The sequence below is a fragment of the Balaenoptera physalus genome, assembly GCF_965194825.1.
Source record: "Balaenoptera physalus genome assembly, chromosome: 9".
Taxonomy (NCBI): Eukaryota; Metazoa; Chordata; class Mammalia; order Artiodactyla; family Balaenopteridae; genus Balaenoptera; species Balaenoptera physalus.
The window spans coordinates 42,368,365-42,381,475 of NC_138888.1; the positions used below are offsets into that span (position 1 = coordinate 42,368,365).

The window sequence follows — 13,111 nt, forward strand, 5'->3', positions numbered from 1 at the left end:
GGTAATATATGCTTTGAACACTAAAAATGATGAGCACGAATCTGCAATTCAAGCCCTCAAAGATGCTCATGAAGAAGAAGTCCAACAAATTCTTGCAGAAACAAGAGAAAAAATATTGCAGTATAAAAGCAGAGTATCAGAGGAGTTAGACCTTAAGAGAAAGATTCAAGTTTTAGAAGCATCATTAGAAGATCACATAAAAATGAAGCAGCAGGCTTTGACAGAATTTGAGGCTTATAAGCACAGAGTTGAGGACATGCAACTTTGTGCAGAAGCCCAGCATGTCCAACGCATAGTAACCATGTCTAGAGAGGTTGAAGAGATTAGAAGGAAATTTGAGGAAAGATTACGGAGTTTTGGACAAGTCCAAGTACAGTTTGAAAAAGACAAACGGTTGGCATTGGAAGATTTGCGAACTGCTCACAGACGGGAGATCCAAGAGCTGCTGAAGTCACAGCAGGATCACAGTGCCTCAGTTAGTAAAGGACAGGAGAAAGCGGAGGAGCTGCACAGAATGGAGGTGGAGGCCTTAAACAAGACACTGGAAGAGCTAAGGCTTGAGCGGAAAAAGCTAATTGAGGATTATGAAGGCAAGTTGCGTAAAGCTCAGTCCTTTTATGAACATGAGCTAGATACTTTGAAAAGGTCACAGCTTTTTACAGCAGAAAGCCTCCAGGCTAGCAAAGAAAAGGAAGCAGATCTTAGAAAAGAATTTCAGGGGCAAGAAGCAATTTTACGAAAAACCATAGGAAAATTAAAGACAGAGTTACAGATGGTACAGGATGAAGCTGGAAGTCTCCATGACAAATGCCAGAAGCTTCAGGTAGCACTTGTTACAGCAGAGAACAGTGTTCAGGTGAGTAAAGAATATTACATTCAACACATGGTTTTTTTTTTCCCACTTTTCTCTTTTTCTTTTCGATTAGACCACTTCAACTTTTTTTTTTCCATTTTGCTTTTTTTCTACTTTTCTTTTGTGAGAAAATCAGTGAAAAGGTAATCTTTATTACCTGTAGCTGTTATTTTCTACAACAATTTCAGATATGAAAGGCCCAAAAAGATAAGCTTAAAACCTTGTTGATTGTTTATGAAAGGATTTTTTAATAACATGTTAATATTTTCCCAGTGATTTGGGAAGTTTAAAATATTGGTCTTTAATTATGTTTTTTTCCTTTCTCTCCATTAATGATGGGGTCTGCACATCAGTTGATATCCAGACACTGAACAAAAAATTAAGATTGCTTTATAAATAGGGGTATGGCACAAGTCTTAAAAAAAAGCCAAAAAGTCTGTCTGGCAAGTTTCTTTGTTTCTTGGCATAGAAAATTTCATAGGTGTGTTTTTAATATCTGTGCAGCATTTAAATATATTAGAAAGGGTCAAATAGCCTTTCATGATTGGGTCATTTGACTTATGAAGATAACAAGTTATGTGTCACTGATACAGATTCAAAACTAGGTATTGTTAAGTCTGACTTTTGAATAAGAGAAAGTTGCTGCTGGTAGTTTAAATGAATTTTTTAGCTTAGCATCATTCTTGCATATTAATAATGGCTATTTGATTTTTCTTAGGTTCTTCAAAAACAGCTTGATGATGCCAAGGAGGGAGAAATGGCCTTATTAAGCAGGCACAAGGAAGTGGAAAGTGAGCTAGCAGCAGCCAGAGAACGTTTACAGCAGCAAGCTTCAGATCTTGTCCTCAAAGCTAGTATGTCTGACCACAGTTCTTGGTGTATTCCTCAGCTAAAACCAACACTTAAATGTTAATTCGAGACGGAATTAGCCTTTTCTTCTCATATTTTAAAATTATTTAGATTCTAACCATGTTAAAGGGTTCTGTTATCTTGTTAATCATAAGATAAGCAAATGATAACTTATTTTTAGGAATATATTTCTATAAAAACGTTAAGAATTATAGGTTTTAGCACCAATAAGTCAGTCACTAAAAGAAAAACACTCTAAGAGGCTTTGTCCTTTAAAAACATGTCCTTTTAAAACATAAATATTTTAAAATACTTAAATTAGTGGAACTATCTTTGAATTACAGCAGCCTCATTTCATTTGGCTTATTAATAAGGATCATTTTACATACTAAAGCTGGGTTGCCCATCCTGACGTGGCTGACGGGCCCATTTCGAAGCCCTCGCTAGAGGAGGGGGTGACCTGTATCAATCTGAAGTGACATTTCGCTGGGGTGTTTGGTGAGCCAGGGGAGGCCTTTGAACGAATTCTTTGAGGATGTCATCTGATTGACTGGCTCGTTGGTGAATCCCAGATTACCCTCCCCCTGAAGCAGAAGCTTTTCGACTTCAGTGTGTATGAAAATCACCTGGACGGCTCGTGCAGCCGCAGACGCTAGGCCCCATCCCCAGAGTTTCTGACGCAGTAGGTCTGGGGCGAGCCTCGCTTGTGACCGGTGATCCCAGGCGCTGCTGGTCCGGGGCGCTTTGAGAACCGCTGTCCTAACGCACATGCCTTCTGAGCATATTTTCTCATATTCACTTCCCATCTCTCTGTCTCTGCTCATACCACCCCCCATACTTTTGTTTTTTTGCTGTTGTCGTTTTAGGTTTTCATAGCCTTGCTGTCCTTATCTGTTCTTGCTCTGCCTCAGTTCTTTATCAGGTCTGTTGTCTACAGCAAATTTAGTTTCAACCAAACTGCTGCCCGCCATCTTTCCTTGCTGCATACAGATTTCTTCCTCTTTATGTTAGAATTTGAAAAAAAAAGAGATTAGAAAAGAATAAATTACTCATTTTAGTGCCATTGTGCTACTCAGTGCATCTTCTCTTACTTTGTTTTACTCCCAGGACTTTTATATGTACCCTGAGGAGTTGTTTCTACCTCAACTTGTAGAGCTTGAAATCTTCAGAAATGATTGGACTGGTCCTAGGTGCAGCGAGCAGCGTCAGTGGTGTGAAAATGGACTGCTTTCTCATCTAAGTAGTTCTACTTGGATAATAAGTATTCCCGTGGTAAACATTTCTGTCGTATACAGTGAGGAAACCAAAGAGCTATTTGTACATGCAGGCCATTTATTTTACTTCCATATTAAGTACCTTGTGTCATTAACTATAAACTGCTTTATACGACAATGCAACAGATTTTAAATTGGGGCTTTCTTTTGGGGGGGTAGGTCATATTGGAATGCTTCAAGCAACTCAAATGACCCAGGAGGTTACAATTAAAGATCTAGAATCAGAAAAATCAAGGGCCAATGAGAGGTTATCTCAGCTTGAAGAAGAAAGAGCTTTCTTGCAAAGCAAAACCCAGAGTCTGAATGCAGAGCAGAAGCAGCAGATTTTGGAACTGGAGAAGGTAAAGAATGATGGAGAGTTCCACATCCCCCCCCCCACCCCCACCACCCGCCATGAAAGACAAGAAAGAAAAGTTCAGTTTTCCTCTTTTTCAGATTTGATTTAGAGTGTTTACTTCTATTTCATAGTAACAGTCTATGTCTTTAGTAATTTTTTGTTTTTATTTTGAGGAGAAAAGGTATTGATATAAAGCTGGGCTCTCCCATATTGTGTATATGTTCAAAATATTGCTGATAACAATTTATAACGTAAAAACTTAGGACACTTCAACCTATTTCAAGCCAGAAGCTGAATGAACTCTTATTTCAGTGGGATGTACATTACGGTTAATCGTATTTATTTTTCTGTTGATGAAACGTATTATTGTGTATACACCTAGGAAATGTCTGTTAAACTGAAAAGGATGACCAAAATCAAGCCCTGAAAATTCATATACCAACATACTTAATTTCTAAATGAAATAAATAAGACATAGGATGTGTAGAGTAATTGCTGAATATTTATTCCAGTTTTTCACATATCTACAATACCAGGTGAGGGTTTGGGACACTCTTCCTCCTTCTCTCAGCAGCCAAGTGTATTGAAAAGTGTCTGTTCTCCTCGCCCTTGTTCGCCTCCCACTCACTCCTTACCTCGTGTGGGCTGGGTTCTCCTGCCACCACCCCACAGGCTCGGCATTGTCCTCAGCCTCCAGTGACGTCCTGGCTGCTGGACTTGGGGGATCTTGTCTTCCTGGGATACTGACTCCTCTGATTTACAGCATCTGTCTTTGGTTCTCTCACACTTTCCTCCTGTCTCCCAGGCCCTGCAGTCTTGTCTGTGAGCTTCCCTCTTCTCTCCGTGGCCTTACCTTTTTTTTTTTTAATTTTTATTTAATTTTTTTATTTTTTAATTAAATTTTTATTTAATTTTTTTAATTTTAATTTTTAAAAAAAATTTTTATTGGGGTATAGTTGATTTACAATGCTGTGTTAGTTTCAGGTGTACAGCACAGTGAATCTGTTATACATACACATATATCACTCTTTTTTAGTCTTTTCTGTGTCCTTACCTTTGATGTTCCTCTTGCATTCCCATCTCATTCCACAAGCTCATCCATTCCAGTAACATCAGCTGTCACTTGGTCAGTGATAGCTCCCAAAGCCGTTCGTCTAGGCCAGATCTTTTCCCTGAACTTGAGTCCTGTGTATCTAACTCCCACTAGGTATCTGTTTCTCACAGATGTGTCAAATCAACCTGCTTAGAACTTCCTCCCCTCAAAATACTATATTTCATTTACTCCTTTTTTCAACCAGTAGCACTATAGTCTGTCTCGTTCGGTAAATCAGAAACCTGGGAGTCGTTCTTGATTACTGTTTCCTTAACCCCCTTATCAGTTTCCAAGTCCTCTCAGCTCTGCACTCTCCCTGCCTTCTATCAGCTCACTAGCCTACTGCCAAGATGATTTTTTTTTTTTAAATGTCAGTCACTGAAGACATTCTGCCTGTGGACAGCAGCTTTAGCCCATGCCCAAGAGTTCCTGCCCACCCTTCCTGATGACCTCTCTCTTCCTCAGCACCCCTCCGCTTCTTTCTTCTTCCTGCTTCTCTGGTTGAGCCCTGGCTGGTACAGTTTTATAGGTAAAAGCTATGATCTATGATGAGGGGGACTTCATGTCTGAGCTGTGAAACAAAAAGACCTGTGGGTGATGGTGGTAAAAGAACCTTAAACATGTTGTATTCAAGTATTCCAGTAGGGGCTCTGGTTTCTGGTGACCCCAAGTCAGGGAGAGCTAGCAGAGGGATTGGGATCCAATGTTCTCAGAACATTGCTCTGAGCCCTGAGCCCCCAGTACCCCCATCCCTGTAGGGGAGGCTTGAAGGGAAGAGCTGACACCCAGTCTGTCCCAGGCAAGAAAGAAGAAGCTGGGAGTTTCTGTTTCCTCTGTCTACACCTTCTGGCTTTGAAAGGAAAGAAAGTCCAGTGCCTTACATTCAAGAATCTTCCCTAGGGCTTTTCCCCCTCACTGGGCCTTGGGAATAATTATAATCTCTTTATTATGTAAAATAATTGCTAACAACTATAAAATATTTACAGTAGGCTGGGTATATTGCTAAACATTTGGGGGCACATTATCTCATCTTCAGCAACCCTGTAAAATAGGTTCTACCGTATCGTTGCCATTTCACAGATGGAGAAACTGAGGCTTATTGACGTTATGCACGCATGGTACCCCCAGTCACATGGCTAATAAGTGGCAGAGCTGGAACTTGAACCCAGGTCTGTGAGACTCCAAAACCCATGTTCTCCATCTCTGCATTGTGCTGCCTCCTATGACGTGAGGACCTTTTATTTCCACCTAGGTAGTTCTAGGGACCTGCAGACTGAGCCAGGCAGGCAGGTGCTGTAGAGGCCAGACAGCAGGATCGCTCTGCCCATCCGGGAGGAATTAATGATCCAGAGGAGGTGTGTCTGTCTTCCGAGAGTCTTACAGAGCATCAAGGAGGGGATCTGCCCCAGCCCCTAAAGAGAATTAAAGCATCTTTCAACCTCATTTTCTTGAAGTTTTACTTTCTCATCTTCCTCTTTCATAACACCACGTAAGTTCTTCAAAGAGTAGCCTTCATCCAGTACCTCCATTTCCTCCTTTCGGCCTGGCTTCCCCTCTCCTGCTCCGTTGTACTGGGTCCTAAGGCATCAGTGGGGACAGAGCCAGCACACCCAAAAACTGTACCCAGTTTCTCAGCAGCACTCACACCTCTTGGTCACCCCCTGGCCACCCTTTGTCTCTCTGACGCTCTCCTCCTTCCCTAATGACTCGTGTCTCCTTCACTGGCTCCTCTTTCTCCTCCTGCTCCCTAAATTCAGATACTTCCCAAAGGTCTTCCTTTCTTTGTTTCCTTTCTACTTCCTCCCCTTGACAAGTTGTCTTGGTTTGCTGGGGCTGCTATAACAAAATGCCACAGCCTGGGTGGCTTAAACAACAAACATTAAAAATAAGTATCTAAAAATTAAAAAAAAAAAAATTTTTTTTAAATGTCAGTTTCAGTGATTTCTCATCCCCATCAGAATAGAATCCAGAGGCCTTAGCATAACAGGCCCCTCCCTGGTCATCATTTGACCCTGCCTGCTTCTGAGCCTCATCCCTCTCTGCTCCCAGCCTTGAATCCTGTGTTCTCGTCTCACTGCTCAGCTGCATGGGTTTCTATCTCCCTAGCTTCACCGCCTGGTAAACTGCTTCTCAGCTTTCAAAATGCTGGAAATGGTTATGAATGCAGGCTTTTGACATCAGATCTAGGTTTGAAATTTTCTCATCTCTTGTTTCCTGATGGGCTTGTGAGAATTAAGTGAGAGATTGTGTCATCATCAGCTCAGATGTTTTCTCTTCTGGAAAGCCTTCCCTGATCGGTCAGTCTCTCTCTGTCTCTTTCTTTCTCTCTCTCTCTTTCTTTGTCTCTCACACACACATCACATTGTTTCCCACCCCATCCAGGTTAGGTTCCTTTCCTGTATACTCTCACAACATACGATGCATGCTCCTTTCATAGAACTTAAAAAATTATATTGCCACACTCTTTTGACTTCTTTTCATCATTAGACTGTTCATGCTTAAAAGGCATATAATTGGCACGCAATAAAATTGTATTGAATAGTATCATTTGAGTGGGTAAATTGGTAAGCCATTTTGTGTACAACTTTGACATATGGGAAGCCTTTTTCTCTTAAGCCTGCAGATGTGCCGACTCACACTCGGTTCTAACCTAATAATAGTGTATTTTATCATTTGCTTTAAAATTACTCATTTTGCCTGTGCCACCCTGTCATTTTCTGAGAACACCCAATGGTGTATTCTCATGTACCATATCTGAATCCTGTAGCACTCAGTTCATCCAAGTTTATCTGTTTACTGAGTATTCAATACTAATAGCAGTAATGAAAAAAGCAGATGCCAATTATTGATCTTTATTTTTGTTCAATTTTAGAAAGTAAATGAAGCAAAGAAAACTCAGCAAGAATATTATGAGATGGAGCTAAACAACCTGCAAAATAGACTGGAAGGAGAGGTGGCTCAATTAAATGAGGCCCATTCTAAGACTTTGGAAGAATTAGCTTGGAAGCACCATATGGCAATTGAGGCTGTCCACAGTAATGCGATGAGGGATAAGAAAAAACTGCAAATGGTGAGTAAAAATTCAGCTTAGCATTGCATTGTAAATTGGTGGGCTTTCTATAATGATCTAGCCGCTGTCTTGTAATCACTCTGTAAATCTCGGTTCAAAGAGTAACATACATAAAAGTTGTTATAGGGGGTGTAGTTTGTTAAATCGACATGAGGCTCTTCTACTTGGTGTTAAGCCGTAATAGAAACACTCCCTTGATCTTGAGACAGCAGCATTGGTGTCCTCCTCAGGAAGCCTCACTAGTTGAAGCCCTTATTCTCCTGTAGCCAGTTTCCTTCCCTGGAAAAATGATCTGTTTTGTTTTGGTTTTGCCCTCAAATAAGTAATCAGCTCGCTAATAGTCATACATGACAGACAGGAATTATATAGTAGAAAAAGCCAAGTATCTGACAGATTGGGGCCTTACACTGAGCTCTTTGCTTTCTAGCTGCTTATTCTTGGGTCCCAAAAGCTATGCCTGAGGCTCCTCATTTGACAGACGAAGATAAGATCCATCTTGTAATATCCCTGTGAGGGTTAAGTGAGGCAAAATGTTAAAAACCCAGACATGTCTGAGCATATAGTGATAAATAAGTGTTAGTACTTCTTACTGTGTGTAGCAGACACTGCCATGATGTTTTACGTTTATTTTTTCATTTAATCCTTATAACACTGCTTTTGGTTTCATTGCTATACCCAGTTTACTGAAGAGGAGGTGGAGGCACAGAGGGGTTAAACACTTGCTCAAGCACGTGCAACTAGTAAGGATCAGTCAGACCTTGAATTCAGGTCTCAGGTATCCAACCCTAAGGCATTTAGCCACCACATTATGTAGGCATGTATTAATGATGGTTATGTGTTTATATAACAGCACTTTACAGTTTACTGAAAGCTTTTTTATATATTCCTTATTATTTGTGTCTTGGAGATTAATGACATTTTTATTCTGTGGGTGGTGAAATAGGTTTAATAAACCTAAATGATTTACTCAGACCCACAAACCTAGTAAATAGAAGAGGTTAGCATGTGAATTGAGATCTTCTGCCTCTACATTTCTTCCTTTTCTGACAACCAGTTGGAAAAAATAACACCTAAAGTTAATTAAAAATTCAAAATAAAACTTCCGTTTAGAATATTTCTACCTAAATATACTGTTATGTGTTTATATAACTAAAGACAAAACTTAATGATATGTTATTTCTCAAAGTTGTAGTTGTCCTTTTTTCTGTGCCAGCTCACTATTCCAGGACCAGTCAGTACAGCTTTAATTGATTAGTTAATTAATTAAGCATGTGCATGCTTACCGACTCTGGGTGTATGTATGAAGTGTTCGAGGTTTTATAGTAAAGGATTTAGCAGTAACTGTGGCTGCAGTAATCTTTCCCATAGCTACTTTTTGTTATTCTTTTTCATTTCCACATCCTATTTTCACCTTAACCTCCATCTCTCTTACTGGAATATTTAAATTGCAGGTGCCTTTTGCCTCTCTTTATTCCTCTGTATTAAGTTCTAAGTGCTAGAATCAAGGCATCTTTCATCAATATAATTTTTACCTCATTACTACTCTTCTAATCATCCCTTCACCCATTAAATTTCAATTTCTGAGCTACCTGAAAATCTACTTTCATCCATTTGCATTTCTTACAAACTTTCATTAAAGCATGGTTGCCATAAGGCAGATGACATGAATTTCCTGTATGTAAACATAGTCAAAACCTCTTAGGATAGCCTCATCTTTACCCTTGTCTTTTCTCAGAATAACTTATCACTTGCTGCTTCATTCCTTTCTTGCCCGGCTAGTTCATGTCTGAGCCTAAGCTAAAACCAACCTCCTTCCAGATAGTCTTTCTCCTGTGTCAAATTATCTTTTAAAGAACATTTATCTAAAAGTGAGTTCACCATTCCTTATTACTTAGCTACCAAATAGGATGTGAATATACAGAGAATCCATGCAGAAAAGAGATAACACAGCAGGCCTGAACCTGCCATCCTTAGAAAACATGGTGCAAGGTTGGCCCGTGGCTGGTGTCTAGAACTTGAATTTCAGGAGGGTTCCCACCATTCCCTGATAAGAATGGCTCCCTGTGCCTAAACTGTTTATGCAAACAATATGGTTTATCCTGAACATGTACTTTCTTTCCTGGAGTCTCGAATTTTGGAACATGCTAAACTGGCCAGCCCCCAGTAAGAAACCTGGCACTAAGTCCCTCATGAGCTTTGCTTTCCGCCCCCCCCCCCCCCGCCCCCGAGTATGTTTATTTGGGAAATGAAGTTAATGATCATGAAAGTAGATACCTAACCACCTAGGCTGAACTGACAAAGTTCTGTACCATTTTTATAGACACAAAGGCAATTTTACAAATCCATCCTAAGTGTAAGGATATTATTTAGGGTTAAGGTAAGTTTATAAAATAATAATTATAATAATGTATTTGTTATATTTCTCATATTTAGTTATTTACCAATATCTGATTCTATGAAAGTTTTCTTTTTTTTTTTTTTTTTAATTTTCATTGGAGTATAGTTACTTTACAGTGTTGTGTTAGTTCCCTCATGAGCTTTCCTAGTGGACATTTCACACGTGTTGCCCCAACTTGCAGGAGAGTTCTGTGTGAGAGGACTCTTAGACGCTTGAGGCGGGTTTCCTGCAGACTTTGCCCCATGTGCCTTTTCTCTTTGCTGACTGTGCTTTGTATCCTTTTGCTGTAATACAGATAGCTGTGAGTACAACTAAACGCTGAGTCCTGTGAGACATCCCAGCAAATCATCAAACCTGGAGTTTGTCCTGGGGACACCCAACATAGAACCCTATGCGTTACTGTTCTCACCTTACACTGTAGAAATACTGAACACCTGTAACATACCTGGTTCTTTGCCACCTCCATGGTTTTTGCACATGCTTTTTCTTCTGCCTAGAATGTTATATCTCCCTCTTGCTTCACCACCTTTTCTTACTGGTACACTCCAAACTATGCTTAGGAATTGCTTTCTCTGTGAACGTTTCACACCAAGCCAGGACTTATCAGTTCCCTATTCATATACTCTGGTACTCCCCATTACATCTAATTTTAATCACATATTCTTTAATGAGCCTATTAAGGGCAGGGACCATGTCTTATTGCCTTTGTATCCCAAGTAGTAAGTAGCATGTCTGGCAAATAGTAGATGTTCTTCAGTAAGTATCAATTTTAGTAATATTGCTCTTTAGATACCTTAATTTCTTACTGGTTAATCCTTGACTACATTCCAGTGCTAGACCACTGAGTTCCAGAAGTGTTACTAGATTTTGTATTTTTATGTAAATATAAAAGAATTATGAACCCAAGAGATAGTTAGAATTTTTTCTCATCTCACCAAGTTATCATTTATATCACACATTTCTTTTTTTTGACTTCAGGTTGATCTAGACTAGTCAGATATTCTTACCATTTAAAAAAATGACTTAACCACTGCATCATAAGTGATTCAGAATGATAGACTCTAAGCCCCTAGGATTAATTAGATTCACTGTTAACTCTGATATTAATAATTAAGTATAAGACTAATTTGAAGAGCAAGGCATCAAAATATAAAACAGAGTAGTCTTTTTCTTGGAGTCTTCGAAGTATACAATATTTGCAATTTTGTTAATTTCTAAAAAATTTCTTTTTCTAAGGAATTGGAGGCACAACATAAAAAGGAAAAGCTAAACCTGGAAGAGGATAAAAATCAGCTTCAACAAGAGCTAGAAAACCTGAAGGAAGAACTGGAAGACAAGCTGAATTCAGCCAATCAAGAGGCAAGGATTCTTTAGGCCAATCAATCACCTATGTTACATCTCATTGATAGTACCTTATTTGGGAACATTGTATAAGTAGATGAGCCTCAATGAAGGTAACATATCTGGAGTAAAAATAATCAAAAACTTTCTTTAATGCTGAATTTTTCATAGTGACAGTGATTATATCTCACCAGGTAAAATTTTACTACAAAAAATATTGGACCAAGATGCTTTTGTGGGGAAAAGCAAAACAAAGGAGAATAGCCCATTACAGGAAAGAAAACGAAAGAGTTTTTTCTACCCTTTTGCAAAACATTGACTTCGTATTCTCTACCCTGAATCTTTAGATAGTGACATCTAAAATAATTTTTAAATTCTATATGAAAATAGTATTGTTTAGCTTGGAAAAGAAAAGACTAAGAATAGAATAGAATAGAATGTTATAAATCAGAAAGTTGTGAATAAAAGAAATGTAAAGACAGTTGAAAAGCTATAATATTGCTTGTTCCATCCCTTTCTCTCCTGTGTCCTGGTTCATCTGCGTCCTAGAACAGCCCCCCTACTGTCCTCTTTTCCTTCCTTTCCAGCTCATCCTTCATGGGGCTCGTAGACTGGTCTTCCTAAAACAAGTTCTTGTCTTGATGTGTCTCATCTTGTCAGCTGTTCCTACCTCACTAGCCTCATCTTTCCCAACAGTCTTTAAGTCCTGCTTTCTCATCACTCTGCTTCTGCTCACAGAAACCACACCAAAACACATGAGTGCCCCTGGGCAGGCTAATGATTTGCACTCAGTATTCTTTAATTATCTTTAAATATTTATCCAGAGAAGGTACCAAGCACGACATTTGGATATAATAGAGAATTAATGTTGTTACTGGTATTAGCTCAGTCTCTTTTCGATTGTCCAAGATCATCCACTGCATACCTCTCTCGCGGTCTGTGATCCTTGTGGTTATGGTGTCCTGCTGTCATTAGAAGGTGGTTTAGTGACCATCTGTGTTTCTCATGCAGGTGCCCTGGAGTTCTACTCTCAATTCCAAGTGGTTTCAGCATTCCTGTAACCTACATATTGTAATCTCACTGAGAAGAGTTCTAATTAATATGTAATTGATTTTGCTTCTGGATACATTCTCAATTATGTTTTAGCACCTTGGTAATATTTTGGTGCCACTTTAGAGTGGCTCCCAGGAATCTGCCTGACTCATCCCTCTGTATGTATCTGCCTTCCCTTCATGCTGGGACATTTTCTTTCTTGTCCTACTTTGCTGGCTAGGATCTCCAGAGACAGTAAGCATTCTTGTTTTGTTTCTTGCTCTTAAAGTGAAGGACATCAACATTTCACAGTTAATTATGATGCTTCTCTGAAGCTTTATTTTGTAAATGCTGTTTATCAGGTTTAGAAAATTCTCTTATAATTCTAGCTTCCTAATTTAAAAAAAAATTACAAATTGATGTTGATTTTTCTGCATCTATTGGGAACATACTCATTTTTCTTTAACTTGTTAATGCGGTACCTTACATTAATCAATTTTATAATTTTGAATCAACCTTGGAGTTCTAGAATAAGTCCTAGTTAGTCATGACAGATTATATATATCTTTTTTATATAATACTAGATTCAGTTTTGTAATATTCATTTTAGGATTTTTAAGCCTAGGCTTAAATAAGATGGCTTCGTACTTTTCCTTCTTTATACCATCCTTTTCTGGTTTTGGAATCAAGGTTATATCAAGCCTCATAAAATGAAGTAGGACTTATATGCTTTTCTGTTCTCTGGAAAAGCTGTGTGAGATTGAAATGCTTTTGTAACCTTAATTGCATTGTGCTTCATATGAAAACAATTTTTGAAACTTGTTAAGGCCTAGCATTGTGACCTCACACATAAACGAAGTTTAA

General features: G+C 38.9%; 1 protein-coding gene across 6 annotated transcripts in view; it reads left to right on the top strand.

Moving 5' to 3' along the window:
- The window catches only part of FAM184A (family with sequence similarity 184 member A), a 117,738-nt gene that overhangs the window by 54,829 nt on the left and 49,798 nt on the right, over nucleotides 1-13,111 (top strand). For all 6 annotated transcript variants that reach the window (XM_082474492.1, XM_082474491.1, XM_082474489.1 and 3 more), the window contains exons 2-6: nucleotides 2-856; nucleotides 1,572-1,707; nucleotides 3,136-3,317; nucleotides 7,279-7,476; nucleotides 11,111-11,233. In XM_082474492.1, coding sequence (XP_082330618.1) covers nucleotides 2-856; nucleotides 1,572-1,707; nucleotides 3,136-3,317; nucleotides 7,279-7,476; nucleotides 11,111-11,233 — 1,494 coding nt within the window. The remainder of the gene's footprint in view (nucleotide 1; nucleotides 857-1,571; nucleotides 1,708-3,135; nucleotides 3,318-7,278; nucleotides 7,477-11,110; nucleotides 11,234-13,111) is intronic.